The sequence below is a fragment of the Hevea brasiliensis genome, chromosome 4 (genome assembly GCF_030052815.1).
Source record: "Hevea brasiliensis isolate MT/VB/25A 57/8 chromosome 4, ASM3005281v1, whole genome shotgun sequence".
Classification (NCBI taxonomy): Eukaryota; Viridiplantae; Streptophyta; class Magnoliopsida; order Malpighiales; family Euphorbiaceae; genus Hevea; species Hevea brasiliensis.
The window spans coordinates 18828318-18847425 of NC_079496.1; the positions used below are offsets into that span (position 1 = coordinate 18828318).

The 19108-nt window shown below is 35.3% G+C and overlaps 1 protein-coding gene and 1 non-coding gene across 2 annotated transcripts; both read right to left on the reverse strand.

Annotated features, from left to right (window-relative positions):
- Window positions 1–7826: 7826 nt before the first annotated feature.
- Window positions 7827–9038, reverse strand: LOC131179418 (uncharacterized). Its single transcript, XM_058146262.1, has 2 exons — window positions 8658–9038; window positions 7827–8219 (listed from the first exon to the last, which is right to left on the reverse strand). Exons 1-2 carry the CDS (start codon window positions 9036–9038, stop codon window positions 7827–7829), a joined length of 774 nt encoding a protein of 257 aa, XP_058002245.1.
- A 9369-nt stretch (window positions 9039–18407) lies between these two features.
- Window positions 18408–18514, reverse strand: LOC131179634 (small nucleolar RNA R71). The gene has a single exon (XR_009148524.1). It is a non-coding gene; the product is annotated as a small nucleolar RNA R71 (small nucleolar RNA).
- Between the last annotated feature and the right edge of the window lie 594 nt (window positions 18515–19108).

A 19108-nucleotide genomic window follows, 5' to 3' on the forward strand; every position in this document is an offset into this window, starting at 1 on the left:
TTTTAAAAATGAAAGTTGTAAATTATACTAGGACTTTTCATAAATATATTATTTTAATCATTTTAAATCTAAAACAATATTGTTTTATATGAATATTAATTACATTCCTTTTCATTTTGATTTTAAGCATCGAATTTATATCTCTAAGGGTAAATTTTTTTTCTTAAAAAAATTGACTTTTTTTTTTAAAATCATGAAAATTAACCCCCAAATAGTATTAATACACCAAAAAAAAAAATCCCACATGCAAGACAAGGAAGAGTACACAATATATATATATATATATATATATATAGAGAGAGAGAGAGAGAGAGAGAGAGAGAGAGAGAGAGAGAGAATTCCATGATCACTTACAATGAAGAAAACACATTTTATTCTTATATATCGAACTTTCAATTGCACAAACATTATTACAATCCTATAATTATATAAACTTATTATAAAATTATTAATAGTAACTAAAAGGAAAATATCGTATCATGACCAGAACCAACTATTTTTCGCACTCATGATGTTACTTTGAGCTCTTGAATATGATATTGTCCTCTTTCGAATGATGCATCTCAACGTTGGAACAACACATCATTAAACAACATTTACATTTTTTGTTATTATTATTATCATTCAATAGCTCAAGTGCCTTCTCTTGAATTTCTTGCTCTGAGTCTAGCTCCACATTGGAACAACACAATAAAAGGCAACCTTTTCTCTTTTTCTTCCTCTCCTCCTTCTTCTTCTTCTTCTCCACAGATGGGAATAAATCGGCGGCAATGCTATTTTTAGAGGCCGGAAGGGCAGGGTACTGGGAATCCATGGTATGCACGTGTGCTTTAAAACTTGCTCCAAATAAAGAACTTATAAATAGGATGGAGATGGAGTCGTTAACTAAGAAAACAAAGAAAACGATGGGATGATGAGCACCTAAATATATATTTATTTATTTTGCTTGCCTGACAAGTAGTAAATAGTTTATATTAGATATATAAACGTAAGTGCAAACGCAAGATGAAAGAAAGGAAATAATTAATAAAGTCTTTGGTTGAATAGTTAATTGGAAGTTATGTTGATCTATGAGGTTTTTCTTTTTTTTGTTTTTTAATCTACATATACCTTTCAATTTTTGTTTCTTTCCATATAAATTTTTAACCAAACCGAGGTTCATCCACATATATAATGTCATAATTTGAAAAAGATAAGGGAAAATAAAGTTATAATTAGCAGAAAATATATATATTTTCCAATTAAAATGACTATTACATTGGCCATATTATTTCTTCTTTGTAATAGATCATCCTGGGCCTGCCCTATACCAAAAAATGGAGATTTTTAGTAAGTACAAGGACTCGATATAAAAAAAAGAAATTAAGAATTTGATTAGAAATTATTTGAGTGAAAGGGCTTCCTCTATTAATATTCATCAAATTATTTTTGGCCAAAATGAAGCAAATAATAAATTGAAGAAAAATCTCAAAATACTTTGCAAAATCTCAAAATACTATCTTTTGGGAGAAAATAAAACAAAACAAACAAATAATTCCTTATCTGTAAATCGCAAGGAAGCATCCACAAGTTCTATTTCTGTGGGTAGTGTTGCTTGAACACGGTGGCCGATGGCCTGTTTTGATCTTACAAGAAGAAAAAAATGAGGCTGACGGTTTTTTAGTACTCACTCTAATATTCAAGTCAATAATCGTATTTTAAAACTTTAATAAAAATGATGGGGTTTTGTAATCAGAAAGTGAACGCGGCTATTCCTTGACTTCTTCCTTTTATTTGTGTCCTTTTTTACCATTAGAGGAGGTCATTGTGACGTTTTAAGCGGTGACTTTAGGTCTCAAATACTCAGTGTCAAGGGAGAATCTTGTTCCTTGATTCCTTTATATGTGTTTTATGTTGTTGGCTTATTTACTTGATCCTCACTTGGTCAGGGCCATTCATCTTGTCATTCGATCGTTCGTCCGACCTCTCGATCGTTCGAATTTTGGGGACGGTTTATATCAGATTGTGCAGACAAAATGATGTTATATATATATATTGTAACATTCCTAATTTTTAAATAATTATTTTATCTATAAATATTTTATTCTAATCCTGGTATTGTGGACTTTGCGTAGGTACTTTCGTTTCGTGGAAATTTGATCGTCGCTCGAATCAGTAATTTTGGGCCGAGCAGATAAGCTGTTGGAACTATTTCGGAACCGGATCAAAGCTATAGGCTACCCCACCATATGCAGATGCCCCGGACGCATTTCAAGCGTTAGAATTGGCATGGGTAAACGGGAACCCAAAGTTTCTTTAGTTATTTAGTGTCGGGTTTAGAATAAAAATCTATAAAATATTCTAGGGTTATTAGAAAATTATAATTCTTTTTGCAATAGCTTTATAATATTGTTGAAGACAGCGGGGCAAAATTTTAGAATTTTTAGAGCTTATTTGAGTGATTTTTACAGAATATCCATTTTAAAGGCTAAAATGTACTTTTTCAAGTTTGTGACTATTGCTTGGTTTGGAGGGTCCATGAGGGGCCATATGATATTGATGAGATATGGGTTGAGATGTGTGATTCTAGAAGTATTATTTGAACCATTGTACAGATTGGGTAGGTCCTAGGTGCAGGAGAAACTCTACCGAAATTTTGGCAAAATCTTAGAAACTATTTTGATTTTATGGTTTAAATCAATTATTTAGTTTTGTTAGTCTTTTGATAGAAGTTAGTGTGCATGTTTAGGTGATCGGTACCAGCCGTCTTCTCTTTTCAGCCAGACCAGTTGCAGTCCAGTCGACTAATCCGTGAGTAGATATTTATTTTATTTACAATTTCAATATTATTATATTTCTGACATGCTCATGCATCAATTATACTTATATTTATGTAGTTAAATATTAGGCATGCCCTGTTTTGCATTTATACTTTATGATATTACTTTGATTGCTGTGTTTTAATAATATGGAGCTGTGTATGTGGAGTATATGGATATGGGTAGAGTAGACGTGGCTGGAGCTTGACTTGCTGGGACCCGATCCTTATTATGGATAAGTCGGGGTAGGCACGGCTTTGAGTTGATGTCGCTGGCCCCCGCATATGAATTATTAAGCAAAAGTTTGACTTGAGTTGATATTGCTGGCAGGCCTTGAATTAAGAGAGCTGGGTAGGGGGATCAGCTTCCCATTATGTATGCGCGAGTATGAATATAGCTTGGGTGCGTGAGTACTCCAGATTATCTTTGATGTGACCTGACTTGTTTGCATGACTTGTATGAAGATGATGCATTTCATTTCTAAGGATGCATTAGAATTAGATAGTTATAGAAATTGTAGGTAAAATAAATATTTACTCTCTGAGTCGAACGCTCACTCCTATTCACTATTTTTCCAAGATATAGGAGAGCCTTATTGTAAATGACCTGTTCCTTTCCTCACAGGTCCACTTATGTTCATTTTGTATAATTTATGTAATCAATGGAAGTTTTAGAATTCCGCATGTGTAAGGGTTATTTAATTTGATTTGGGCTGTAAAAAATTATGTCTCTTTTCTTTTAAAAATTTGTAAACTTCTTATGATGCATGTGATGTTGAATGGACTGGGTATATGGCTTGGTTTGAGGGAGCTAAGCTCACATTTGATCTTATTGTGATATGTGGATGATTGTGAGAGTGAGCTAAGCTCCCCAATGGATTGGATTTTGGTGTTTACAGGTCGAGTGAGCCAAAAGCTCCCCGTTGGATGGTCTATACTATGGTTGGACTCTATTTGGTTGTTTCTTTGAAATTGGGCCAAATATGAGTTTATGTTTAGGTTAAAAGATAATTGAACTTACAACGGACTTCGGAGGCCCTTTGCTGACCCAAGTCCTGGTGCTTATCTGGTGTTCGCGAGTTTGGGTTGTGACATATATATATATAATTTATTAATTGAAAAAAAATTTAATTTATTTGACCATTCATATTGTTCAAATCAAACTGTTAATAAAAAGAAGAAGAAGAAGTGTGCAGCTACTTAAACTCAAGCTTATATAAGAATGAGTTTGATAACTATTAGATTTAATATTTACATTTAAATTCATGTACTCTATAATATAAATTAATTCTGCATATATTTCAATATAAATATTCAATCTACTAATCACTGAACTCGTTCTCATATGAGTTCAAACTTATATTAGATGAATAATAATAATAATTAGAGTAGTCTATAAATTATAGCACGTTAATATTTAGATGTTATTTTTAGAGAGGAAACGACATGTCTACACTAGAAAATTAAATTATCCTTGTTCCTTCCTTAAAATACTTTAATTCCTCTTAGTTCTCTGTGCATGAGTACGAGTCTCCAAACCTAAAGTTTTATATATATATATAATAAATTATTGACAAAAAAAGAATTTCATTAAATTTTGGTAAAATCATACTTACTTTCTATTTTTTTAAAATGAATTTTTTTAAAATTAAAAAAATTAAATTTTTTTTATATATATAATAAATTATTGACAAGAAAAAAATTTCATTAAATTTTCGTAAAATATACTTAATTTCTATTTTTTTAAAATGAATTTTTTTTAAATTAAAAAAAATTAAATTCTTTTCATTTCTATGAAAATTTTAAAAAATATATTTAAATTGTATTTTTATAAAATCCTAAAAAAATGTCCAAATGATCACAATGATTTAGAACCAATAGGATAACTATGCCTACGTGTGTTAAAGTAACCGTAATTTTTATTTTTTAAATGGAAAAAAAAGGCTCATATACTTTGGTTGAAAGCCAAATAAGTTTATGATCAAGTTTTAGATCATATAAGGACATAACTTCCTAATTAAGATCAAATAGACCCCTTTTTGTTAAAAAAAAATTAAAATTTTAATATTAAATCATTTTTGTTCACCATTCTTCAATTTTTTTTTATTTTATTTTAATTAAAATAATGCATAATTTTTAATATTTAAAAATTAGAAAAAAATTTATTATTAGAAAAATAATATTTTATTAAATGATGATTTATTTAACGTTAGATAGAAAGTACATGAATTTCTTTTGGCACGATCCAAATTATGGGTCGGACCAGCACTAGGACTTGAGTTAGTATAAGGCCTCCGAAACTCATAATAAGCCTAACTAAACGCTAGCCCATCATTAAGCCCATGTCAAGCCCAATTTCAGGTGACCAACAGGACAAAGTGTGGCCATAAAATGAACCATCCAACGGGGAGTTATTAACTCACCCGACCTGTAATCTCAATGAAAATATATTTGACGAGCTCAGCTCACCTGTCAATTATCCACAATCACAAAATAAAATCAATGGGAGCTCAGCTCCTTCATCCATCATAGGCATCCAACCATCCAATTTCAGATACATAGAGTTTAATAAGTTACAATCCCAAATATTAATAAATATTACAGTCCCAAAATAAATGATATGTTTTTACACATGCGGAGGACTAGAATTTATATTTAATGGTACAAAACATAAAATTTATAGCAAGAGAACCTGCGAAGAATGAAAGCAGGTTAAATACAAAGAAAAAGCTCTCCTGTAACCTGAAAAATAGTGAACAGGAGTGAGCGTTCGACTCAGAGAGTAAATATTTATTTTACCTATAATTTTATAACTATTTAATTCTAATGTATCCTTAGAAATGAAATGCATCATCTTCATACAAGTCAAACAAATCATATTAAGTCACATCAAAGATAATCTGGAGTACTTACGCACTTGTGTCAAGTCCATACTCAAGCATACATATATGGAGAGCTAATCCCCCTACCCAGCTCTCCTAATCCATGGCCTGCCAGCGAGATCAACTTAAGCTGAACTTTCGCTTCAAAATCTATATGCGGGGGTCAGTGAGATCAACTCAAAACTGTACTCACCTCGACTTCCCCAAAAAGGATTGGGCCCCAAGCGAGACTAGCTCAAGCTAATTTGCTTGTCCTACCCATATCCATGTACAGCACATACACACCCACTCATACACACAGTTCCAGATTATCAAACACAGCAACTAAGTAAATATCATCAAGTACAAATGCAAAATAGGGCATGCCTAATATTTAACTACATAAATATAAGTATAAGTGATGCATGAGCATGCCAGAAATATAATAATATTGAAATTATAAATAAAATAAATATCTACTCACAACACTTTAAAGGTTACTGTGGTGGCTGGGCGAAGGAAGAAAGCTGTCCCAGCTCACCAAAACAATATATCAAAATTTATTAATAAACAACTTGAAACAAAGCTGTAGAGAATCAAAAGACAGCCCTAAGGTTTTGCCGAAAATCCTGCTGAGTTCCCCCTATACCTAGGACCTACCTAACCTACAAAAGGGTTCAAACAACACTACTAATTCTCAATTTCCTACAATCACAACACATCAATAACATATGGCCCCTCCTTGGCTCTTCAAATCAATCAAAACTCACAATCTAGAAAAATTATAATTTAGTCCCCGGAACTAACTTTTTAGCAAAAACCACTTAAACAAGCTTTAAAAATTCTAAAATTTTGTCCCGCGGTCCTTAGCAATATTACTAAGCTAATGCAAAAGGAATTATAATTTTCTAACCTACTACGAATATTTTATAGATTTTTAATCGAAATCAGGCATTAGATAATTAAGAATAATTAAGAAATATTAGGGTTCGGGTTTATCTATGCCAATTCTGACACTTGATACACGTTCGGGAAGCCTAAAAATGTTGGGGTAGCCTATAATCTCAACCCGATTATGAAGTTTTCTTAGTAGCCTGTCTGTCCGGCCTGAAATTACAGACCTGAGCAACTATCGAATTTTCGAGAAATGAAGGTACCTACACGGAGCCCACAATACCAGGAGTTAGAGAAAAATACTTTCGAAAATTATTAAACTTGTTTAAAGCTCGAAAAATCACAGTGAAGGTCGTGGGACCCATCGAAAATTCGGTATCAAAAAATTATGAAATTTATATCATCGCGAAGCTCTCATTACGTAGAGCGCACTGGTACTCTCGGATTTCCCATGGGGTTTCCGATTTAGGAGAAATTTAGCCAAAAAATCAAAATTAACTAAAAATTTTTGGACAAAAATTGGACAATCTACTCAGTGAAAATTTATATTTTTGGTGTCTATGGAAAGCTTTCAATGAGTAGAAGATATTTGGAGCAAGATCCGGTCTAATTTGATTCGGCTTGTCCAATTCAAGATGCCCGAAATTAAATTTTTACTTTGTCCTGGAACCAAAAATAAGGTTCAAAAATTCTGAAAGAATTTCAAAAAACTCAGAAAAATTTTTAAAGTCAGAATATATTTTTAGCTTTGCCACGTGGTCTTTAACTTAATTTGTAAAAATTAACAAAGTTTATTGACTTTGAAAAATCAAACTCGATTTCTAAAATTCGAAAAATTTCAAATAATTTTTCAAAATTTTAATAAAATAAAATATTAATATTTACCATAAAATAAGTATTTTAAAAATTAGGGGTGTTACATTCTTACCCCCTTACAAAAAATACGTCCTCGAATTTTACACAAGGCAGAATAAAAGAACAGAATTACATATTGAATAAATAAGGGTACTTACTACGCATGTCCCGCTCTGACTCCTAGGTGCATTCTTCCACTAATTGGCTCCACCACAAAACCTCAACCATGGGGATTTATTTTGATCTTAGCTGTCTCATTTGGTAGTCCACTATGGCTACGGGCTACTCTCGAAAGTCAAATCTTCATTCAACTCCATTATATCTTATTGCAGCACATGGGTAGGATCAGGTATGTATTTCCTGAGCATAGAAATGTGAAACACAGGGTGGACATGAGAAAGACTGGGTGGTAACTCCAATCAATACGCCACAGCTCCAACTCTATCAATAATCTCGAAAGGCCCTATGTATCGAGGTGCTAGCTTGCCTTTCTTCCCGAATCTCATAACTCCCTTCATCGGAGAGACCTTTAGAAATACATAATCACCCACTGCAAAATCTACATCCCTCCGCCTGGGATCTGCATAGCTCTTTTGTCTACTAAAAGCAGTCTTCAAGCGTTCCCTGATCCTAGGGACTATTTTTGAGGTGTACTGCACTAGATCTAGGTCATGCATCTTCGTTTCACCCACTTCTGTCCAACACAAAGGAGATCTACACCTCCTGCCATACAGTGCTTTATAGGGTGCCATCCCGATACTGGAATGATAGCTATTATTGTAGGTAAACTCTACCAAAGGTGGCTGATCATCCTATTGACCTCCAAAATCCAAGACACGCATACGAAACATATCCTCCAGTATTTGAATTGTCCTTTTGGACTACTCATCTGTCTGAGGGTGGAAGGTGGTACTAAAGTTTAACTGTGTGCCAAGTGCCTCCTACAGCTTTCTCCAAAATCGAGAAGTGAACTGGGGCCCCCTGTCAGATATTATGAAAACAAGAACTCCATGTAATCTGACTATCTCACGAATATATAGCCTAGCGTAATGGGCAACAGAGTAGGTGGTTTGCACAGGCAAGAAATGAGCTGACTTAGTCAAATGATCCACTATCACCCATATTGAATCATATCCATGTGTGGTACGAGGTAACCCAGTTACAAAATCCATTATGATCATTTCACACTTCTATTCCAGAATAGGGAGCTCTTATAGCTTTCCTGACGGCCTCTAGTGTTCAAATTTCACCTTTTGACAAGTTAAACACTTGGACATAAAGTCTGCTATATCTCTCTTCATGCTGTTCCACCAGTACCTGTCTTTCACATCATGGTACATCTTGGTGGAGCCTGGATGGACATTATAGGTTGTGCAGTGTTCCTCTTGCATGATTTTAACTCTAAGGTTATCCACATCCAAGGCACATATCCTGGAGCCTTGCATAAGAGCACCATTTGCATCAAACTTAAATTCACAATCCTCTCCTTGCTGTACCCTTTCTACAATTCTCATTAGTTGCGAGTCTCTGTGTTGGAAAACTCTAATTCTGTCCTGCAGGTCAATCCTCACTATGAAATGTTCCAATAGTGCACCCTCATCAAATACATCCAAGATTAGTCCCTGATCCATCAACCCATGCAACTCCTGAATTAATGGTCTCCTTTCACTAAATATGTGTGCCAAGTAGCCAGAAGATTTCCTGCTCAGGCATCTGCCACCACATTTACCTTTTTAGGATGGTATTGGATGGTGCAATCATAATCATTCAGAAGCTCCATCCATCTCCTTTGCCTCAAATTTAAATCTCTTTGCTGGAAAATGTACTTCAAGCTCTTGTGGTCAGTGTATATCTAACACACTTTGCCATATAGGTAGTGTCTCCAGATCTTTAATGCAATGACTACAACCGCCATTTCCAAATCATGGGTGGGGTAGTTCTGCTCATGCCTCTTTAGCTGTCTTGAAGCATAAGCCACCACTTTCCCATGCTGCATTAAAACACATCCTAAACCAACTCTGGAGGCATCACAGTATACGGTATATCCTTCACCACTCACTGGTAATGTCAACACAAGGGCTGTAGTTAGACATTCCTTAAGCTTCTGGAAATTCTCCTCATACTCATCGGTCCAGATGAATGGAACATTCTTCTGAATTAGCTTAGTTAGGGGAGCTACTATCCTAGAGAAGTTCTGCACAAAACGCCTGTAATAACCTGTCAGACCTAGAAAACTCTTTACTTTAGTGACTGTTGTAGGCCTAATCCAGTCTGTTACTGCCTCAATTTTCTTAGGATCTATTTGAATACCTTCACTAGAAACCATGTGTCCCAAGAATGAGATGCTCTTTAGCCAGAATTCGCATTTTGAAAATTTTGTATATAGCTGGTGCTCCCTCAAAGTCTGCAACACCATCCTCAAATGCCACACATGTTCTTCCTCAGTCTGAGAATATACCAGAATGTCATCTATGAATACGATGACAAAATGGTCTAAGAACGGCTTGAACATCCTGTTCATCAAGTCCATGAAGGCCGCTGGTGCATTAGTGAGTCCAAAAGACATCACTAAAAACTCATAATGACCATATCTTGTCCTAAACGCTGTCTTGGGCACATCCTCACCCCGGATTCTCAGTTGATGATAACCTGACCTGAGGTCTATTTTAGAAAAGTACCTAACTCCTTATAACTGGTCGAACAGGTCATTAATATGAGGAAGCGGATATTTATTCTTGATGGTCACGTTATTCAACTGCCTATAATCAATGCACAATCTTAGGGATTCACAAACAAAATAGGAGCACCCCAAGGTGAAGTACTTGGACATATGAAACCCTTGTCTAGAAGCTCCTGTAACTACTCCTTTAGCTCCTTTAATTCTACTGATGCCATCTTGTAAGGTGGCATACAAATGGGGTTTGTATTCGACACAATATCTATGCAGAATTCTATTTCCGTTTCTGGGGGTAACCCTTGAAGCTCCTCAAGAAAAACATCCATGAACTCTAGAATAACAGGAACATCTTCCATGCTTATACCATCAGTAGATGTGTCCCTTACTAGTGCCAAATAACCTTGGCATCTATGCCTCAACATCTTCCTGGCACTAATGGCTGACACTAAGTTGTACAAAGCCACACTCCTATTACCATCAAAACTGAACTCTTTTACTCCTGGTATGTAGAAATATACCTTTTTATTTCTGCAATCTAGGGTGGCATAATGAGTTGACAGCCAATCCATCCCTAAGATCATATCAAAATCCATCACTGGTAGAGGACCCAAATCTGCTGGAAGGATCTTTCCATCTACAACCATTGGGCTACCCGGAAATACCATGTCTATATCTATGTTATCACTAAGAGGGGTAGCTACAGACAAGGGACACTCTAATGCCATATGATTTCTACCCAACCTCAGGGCAAATATAGGAGAAACAAATGAGTGCGTAGCACCCGGATCTATTAAGACACGTGCCTCAAAAGAACAGACAGGAAGAATACCTGCCACAACTGCATTGGAAGCCTGGGCATCCTGGTGTGTTAGGGTGAAAACTCAGGCTTGACCTCTGCCCTGCACTGCAAAACCCTAATACTTACTCCTGCCTCCTGATCTGCCTCCAAATCCATGTCCTCCAAGTCCACAGCCCTCCTGGCCACTATACTGGCTACCCGCCATGCTAGATGTGCCAGGGTGCATCTGATGGGGCACATTACCAACAGACCCTTATGACCCCATCAAGTGCTCACTGAACATGGGGCATTCCTTGGTAAAGTGACCCTACTGGCCACATCTAAAGGATCCACCAGAGCTCATCAAGCAAGTCCTTGAGTAGACTCTGCCACATTATGTGCATGGCGCCAAAGAAGACCCCAAACTAGAATCTGAGCTGCTGTATCCTGAACTCTGACCACTGCTTAAGCCATATCCTGTCCTAAATCCTCTAGTTTTATGTTTTAGGCCTACCTTCCTACTATCCCTAGCCTTTCCACCATGGTGGCTCTAGCTGCCACCCATGGTGTGCAACTATGAGAGACTAGATGACCCTTTAACTCTGTTTTTCTTTACTCTGCTTCCCTCATCTCCTAGGTAGCTAATCTCAATTTGTCTGGCTCTATCCACCACTACATCAAAAGACTGATCAGATAACATGGCCAGGTTTGCAAACTTTCTGTCTAGTCCCTTTAAAAACCTTTTTACTTTCATGCTCTCTGTAGCCACGGCTACAGGGGCATACTTACTCAGTTCTAAAAATTCTGAAGCATACTCATCTACTGATCTGTCATTCTACCTTAAGGCCTCAAAGGCCCACTGCTTTTAGTCTCTGAAGCTTTCTGGTGTAAATCTGTTGACGAAAAGTTCCATAAACTGGGTCTAAGATAATCCCTCAATGTGAGGTAGTACATAGTCTATCATCCACTGCCTTGATACTGGCCCTAATACATGTTGCACACACTCTATCAATCTCTTATCAGTTAACTGTAGTTTCACCCCTGCCTGTTTGCAGGAGTCCAAAAATTGGTAGGCATCATCAGTTACATCATAGATACCAGGTACCAACTTCTTAAAATTAATTATTTGTTTGTAAGGTTTTGCTCTCGGTGCGGTGGGCTGCTGCTATTGTGGAGGGTGGACCATATATTATGCCATCATATCAATGGTCCTCTGCAATCTAGCTAGGATAGCTGCCATTGGATCCTGGGCCACAAAAGAATATTCCTGAATTGGTGGTTGCTGCTCTTCTACCTGAGTAGCTCTAGGTCTCCTACCCCACCTCCTTGGGGCAAGTGCCTCATCCTGTGCCAACACCTCGTCTAGCACGTCCCATTTTGGTATAGTGGCAGCTCTTCTACTTTATGCATTTTCCTAAAATTCAGCAGCATTAGCCTATAAAAATTCAAAGCAGCATGTTACACAGCTCTATAGACTCATAGTTACACACAGGTATATGAAGCAAGAACTAGAAGTAACGATGACAATGTAAAGGCGAATGTGAACCCTATTCTCCGCATGTGACTCCTAGCCAAACTCTTCTCCAAAACCTTAAACATATATTTTGCATGAATCTGGAGCCTAAGCTCTAATACCAATCTTGTCACGACCCAAATTATTGGTCGGACAGGCACTAGGACTCGGGTCAGCATAAGGCCCCCGAAACTCATAGTAAGCCTAACTAAACTCTAGCCCATCATTAAGCCTATATCAGGCCCAATTTCAAGTGACCAATCGGACAAAGTCCGACCATAAAATGGACCATAAAACAGGGAGTTATTAACTCACTCGACTTGTAATCTCAATAAAAATATATTTGAGGAGCTTAGCTCATCCATTAATCATCCACAATCCCAAAATAAAATCAATGGGAGCTCAGCTCCCTCATCCATCATAGGCATCCAACTATCCAATTTCACATACATAAAGTTTAATAAGTTACAATCTCAAATATTAATAAATATTACAATCCCAAACTAAATGATATATCTCTACACATGCGGAGGACTAGAATTTATATTTAACAGTACAAAATATAAAATTTATAGCAAGGGAACCTGAGAAGAATGAAAGTAGGTTAAACACAAAGAAAAAGCTCTCCTGTAACCTGAAAAATAGTGAACAGGAGTGAGCGTTCGACTCAAAGAGTAAATATTTATTTTACTTACAAATTCTATAACTATCTAATTCTAATGCATCATCTTTATACAAATCAAACAAATCATATTAAGTCACATCAAAGATAATCTGGAGCACTCACGCTCCCATGTCAAGTCCATACTCACGCATACATATATGGGGAGTTGATCTCCCTACCCAGCTCTCTTAATCCAAAGCCTGCCAGCAAGATCAACTCGAGCTGGACTTTCACTTAAAAATCCATATGCGAGAGTCAGTGAGACCAACTCAAAGCCGTACTCACCCCGACTTCCCCAAAAAGGACCGAGCCCCAAGCTAGACTAGCTCAAGCCGATTTGCCCATCCTACCCATATCCATATACACCACATACACACCCACTTACACACACAGCTGCAGATTATCAAACACAGCAACCAAGTAAATATCATCAAGTGTAAATGCAAAATAGGGCATGACTAATATTTAACTACATAAATATAAGTATAAATGATGCATGAGCATGCCATAAATATAACAATATTGAAATTATAGATAAAATAAATATTTACTCACAACACTTTAAATGTTACTGCGGTGGCTGGGTGGAGGAAGAAAGCTGTCCTGGCTCACCTAAATAATATATCAAAATTTATCGATAAACAACTTGAAACAAAGCTGTAGAGAATCAAAAGACATCCCTAAGGTTTTTCTGAAAATTCGGCTGAGTTCTCCCTATACCTAAGACCTACCTAACCTAAAAAAGGGTTCAAACATCACTTTTAATTCTCAATTTCTCACAATCATAACACATCAATAACATATGGCCCCTCGTTGGCCCTCCAAATCAATCAAAACTCACAATATGGAAAAATTATAATTTAGTCCCTGGAACTAACTTTTTAGCAAAAACCACTTAAATAAGCTTTAAAAATTCTAAAATTTTGCTCCGCAGTTCTTAGCAATATTACTAAGCTAATGCAAAAGGAATTATAATTTTCTAACCTACTACGAATATTTTATAGATTTTTAATCGAAATTGGGCATTAGATAATTAAGAAAAATTAGGGTTCGGGTTTACCTATGCCAATTCTGAAGCTTCAGAAGCATCTGGGACGTATGAAATGGTAGGTTAGCCTATAATCTCAACCCGATTTTGAAGTTTTCTCGATAGCCTGCCTGTTCAGCCTGAAATTGCAAACCCGAGCAACTGTTGAATTTTCACGAAATGAAGGTACCTACGTGGATCCCACAACACCAAGAGTTAGAGAAAAATATTTTCAAAAATTATTAAACTCGTTTAAAGCTCGAAAAATCACATTGAAGGTCGTGGGACCTATCGAAATTTTAGTGTCGAAAAATTATGAAATTTATATCCTCGCAAAGCTCTCGTCGTGTATAGCATGCTAGAACTCTCAGATTTCCCATGGGGTTTCCGGTTTAGGAGAAATTTAGCCCAAAAGTCAAAATGGGCTAAAATTTCTCAGGCAAAAATTGGACAATCTACTCGGTGAAAATTTATGTTTTATTGTCTATGGAAAGCTCTCAACGAGTAAAAGATATTTGGGACAAGACTTGATCAGATTCGATTTGGCTTGTCCGATTCAAGATACCCGAAATTGAATTTTTACTCTGCCGTGGGACAAAAAACAAGGCCCAAAAATTCTGAAAAAATTTCAAAAAACTCAAAAAAAATTTTTAGAGTCTGAATATATTTTTAGTTTTATCACGTGGTTTTTAAATTAATTTGTGAAAATTAACAAAATTGGTTAACTTTAAAAAATCAAACCCGATTTCTAAAATTCGAAAAACTTCAAATAATTTCTCAAAATTTTAATAAAATAAAATATTAATATTTACCCATAAAATAAGTATTTTAAAAATTAAGGGTGTTGCATCTTTAACAAAAAAAACTTAATTTTGAATTTATTTAAGTATAGAGGCTTATTTAACTTTTTTTTCCCTTTTTTAAATATGCAAGTATGTTACGTCTAAAAGGAGAATATTTATAGTTAAGATGGAAACTATTTAAAAACAATTAGCCATCAATAATGGTTAAATTCCTACAAAATCCGCTTAAACCAAAAATATTAACCTTAAAAAAACTCCATTGCTTTACCCTTAATAGTAATTTTAAATCAAATAATTAAATATTCCTCCATATGATTTAAAATTAAGTAACAGATTTTAAATTATTGTGAGCATATACATTGACAATAGGTGAAAGGTACGTCCAAGATGAACTTCAATTTAAAGAAACTATATTAATGTAAATATTTTGAGCTTAACCATGCATAATACTAGATATTATTAAGGTTTTATCAGTTTTGTGTGTAACAGTAAAGCACACAGATCTTGTTTCACGAGTGTTTATAGCTTACATTCTACAATAGCAACCCAACCATTGCACTCAATTAAGCGAAGTGATTCGTGATCAACACCCACAAATTTATTATGCTATTGGGATTCAAGGGAAAATGTTTTGTGCTCCTCTTAGTCCTTATTTGACTACAGCTTTTAACGTAGTATTTAGGATTTTGATCATAGTTAAACATTACCTTTTATATTTATACTGTTTGGTGACTTAGTGTTTATAGTATTGTTTAGAGATTGAGAAAGTGATTCATAAAAATCTACCCCTCTTAGGTTTTAGAGGTTGAGAGTGATAAGGTTTATCTAAATTGATTGAATAGTTTGTTATAATATGCAATCCTTAGCCACTGCCGGTCGTTGCAACAGTTTGATAAGTCCTATTGTAAGCCAAATACTATCAACCTGTATATATTCGTTTACATAAAGTTAATGTAAAATATCTTTGGCTGTTACATGGTATCAGAGCCAATATCATTATGGCTACCACTTCTCAAACCTCAGATCAAATCGTACCGATCATAACATCTTCATTTTTCCCTTCATCTTCCTTGCCGAATCCATCTCAATATATATCTGTGAAACTTAATTCTTCTAATTATCTCCTTTGGAAGGCATAATTGTTGCCTCTTCTCAATGGGTATAACCTGTCCCAACACATCTCCACTGATGCATACATTTTGCATAATCATTTAGGTTTAATTTCATAGCCATTTTATTTGATTATTAGTCACTTTTAGCTAATTTCATTAGTTATTTAGTTAGTTTTTCATAATTGTCAATTTTGGATTAATTTGCAAATTTTACTTTGTTTTGTAGGAAAAATGATGTTTTTGAAGGACTAAAAAGAAATTTTGCCATTGAGGAGTGATTTCTACAGCCAAAGATGTCAAAAACAAGTTTCAAAGTTGAAATATGCATTGGCCAAATTACGCATAACTTGCCGCATAAGTTATGCAGATCTGTATAAGGAGAAGAAACACTGTTCCAATACCTGCCGAATTGTGCATAAGGAGAGTGCATAGCTTATGCAGATTCATGCCTCCCTTATACAATCTCAAGGAATTGTGCATAACCTATGCGCTTGGTCATGCAGTTTCGCATAAGTGAGCCAGAAGCCAGCCGAAAACCGCATAAGGGACTGCATGACTTATGCAGTCCACTTATGCAGTCCCACAAAGATTTCATTAATGAGTTGGCAGAAGATTCCCTCAGAAAATCTCTCCTCAAACACACCATTTTAGGGCTCAATGTCAGAAAATGTTATAAATAACCCCATTTCCCATTTTAGAAGAGGAGAAAAGAGAGGAAGAAAAGGAAAGGAGAAGGCAGCAGCTGAAGAGTCACAATCATATCCCACACCATTTCCAACCAGATTTGGAGATTTCTTTCTTTTCTTACATTTTTCCTACCTTTCTAGTATTTGGTTTCTTGTTTCTTAGCTTAGATTAAAGCTTTATTTCCATATAAACTCAGAATATCTTGTAAATATTATGGATAGTGAGTAGTTTTAATTAGATTCTGAAGTAAGGGATGTAATATTTGAGATATTTTGTGGGTTTTGATTGGGTAATCCATATTTTGTGGTCTTAATGAGTTTTATTCATTTCTTGTGTGCTTAATGACATGCTTAGTGTAGGATCCCATTAAGTGATGTTCTTAATCCATGGTTGAGGCACCGAAAGGAGAAGGCCTTGTGATAGATAATCAAGAAATTGGACTTAATTAACTTAGATCTAGAAATAGACTAAGGATTAAGAGGATTCACAGATTAATTAAAGAACTTAATGGGTCTTAATTAACTCTAACTCCACGAAAGTAGGATTAGATTGATTAAGGCACTCTTTGTCTCATTCGAAAGGGTATTCAAAGGATTTAAGAATTAATCTCCTTAAAACCCGTAAGTTTCATAAGATTGGATAACCAATTTAAAATCCCAAAATAGCTTGAATATGAAATCCCGAACTCCGAAATCGCCTTTTTATCATTGTTAATTTCTAATTGAATTTAATTACTTGCCATTTTAAATCTTGCCATATTTGAATTTGCTTATTTTAAATTGATGCAAATTTAGTTAAATCATTACATTGTTGAATAGATTATTAATTTTGTACATATAGATTTCATACTCTAATACCCATCAATTTATTGCTTTAATTTCAAAAATAGTTCAATTTAGTCAACTTTTTATATCAAAAATTCAATCATTAACATAACTCCTCGAGGGAACGATATCTTTTCTATACTACTTGTACGACCCGTGCACTTGCGGTTGGGCCACATCAAGTTTTTGGCGCCGTTGCCGGGGAGTTGTTTGTTTAAGATTGAATTCTTGATTATTTTAGTTGTTTATAGTTTTATCTTTGTTATCTTTTCATTTTGTGTTTGTTTGTTCTTTTTCAGGTACTCTTAATCTTTTATGAGAAGAGCTCGAAGCACAAGTGACACATCCTTATTGTTTAATCCTGAAATTGAGAAATTTTGTAAAGCCAACAAGAAAGAAACCAGAAGAAGAAAAGAAGCATTGAGAGAAACTGAATTAGAAGCAGACATGGCTGATGAAAGAATTAGAATTGGTGGTGGTAATGCTGGAAATGATCGAAACAATGAAAATGCAGCCCAAGGTGAAGAAGTTGTAAATGCTAATGTGCCTAGGGGAAGTATGATGGATCATGCTTTTCCTCATTTTGATGACTTGAGAGAAAGCATAGCAAGACCAAGAATTGATGCAAATAGCTACAAGATGGATTTTAGAGTTCTACAAATGATTCAAAATTCTCAATTTGGAGGACATCCTTCCGAAAATCCACACACACATCTAAAGAAGTTTGCTATGATTTGTGATATGCAAAAACAACCTGGAGTTTCTGATGATGCAGCAAGATTGAAGCTATTCCCGTTCTCTTTGAAAGATAGAGCATTGGATTGGCTTGATTCTTTACCTCACAACTCTATTACAAATTGGGAGCAACTTACTGACGCATTTCTTGCACAATATTTTCCAACTGGAAAAACGCAAGAATTGAGGAATCAAATGACAGCTTTCAGACCAAGAGAAGATGAAACTCTTTATGAGTCATGGATGAGATGGAAAGAATTAGAGAGACAATGCCCACATCATGCCATTCCAAAATGGATGATAAATCAGAATTTTTACACAAATGTCACTCCTGCAATTAGAGGGATTATTGATGCTCAAACAGGAGGAGAATTTATTATGAAGCATGAAGATGAAACTTATGAGCTATTGGAGAAAATTGCAAAGAATACTCATCTTTGGAGTAGTCCAAGAGGACTAGCTCCAACTTAAAAGAGGCAAGCTACTGGAATGTATAATCTTGATCCATTCAACATGATTAATGCAAAGTTTGATGCACTTACAAATGTTTTGGCTAAGAAGATGGAAGATTTAAGTATGTTGGTTAGTTCATCATCATTATCTGGAAGTTCACAACAAGTTGCTTATGCAGAGGGAACTACCAGCTGTGGAGTAGACTATGGAGAGCAAGCTGCATATGTTGGTAACTATGGAAACAAACAAATGGGGAATCCTTACTCTCAAACTTATAATCCAACTTGGAGGAATCATCCCAACTTTTCATGGGGAAATCAGCAAAGTCAAGTTCCAAATCAGAATTTTCAACCACAATAGCAACAAGGAATTCCATATCAGCAAAATAGGCAACCATTGCCTAATTTTCAGTAGCAAAATATGAATCC

Coding starts and splice junctions, on each gene's coding strand:
- LOC131179418 (XM_058146262.1), bottom strand. CDS start 9,038: ATGGATCAGGGACTAATCTTGGATGTATTTGATGAGGGTGCACTATTG. Junction 8,220..8,657: donor AGTGTTTAACTTGTCAAAAG/GTGAAATTTGAA, acceptor GGAGGTCAATAG/GATGATCAGCCACCTTTGGT.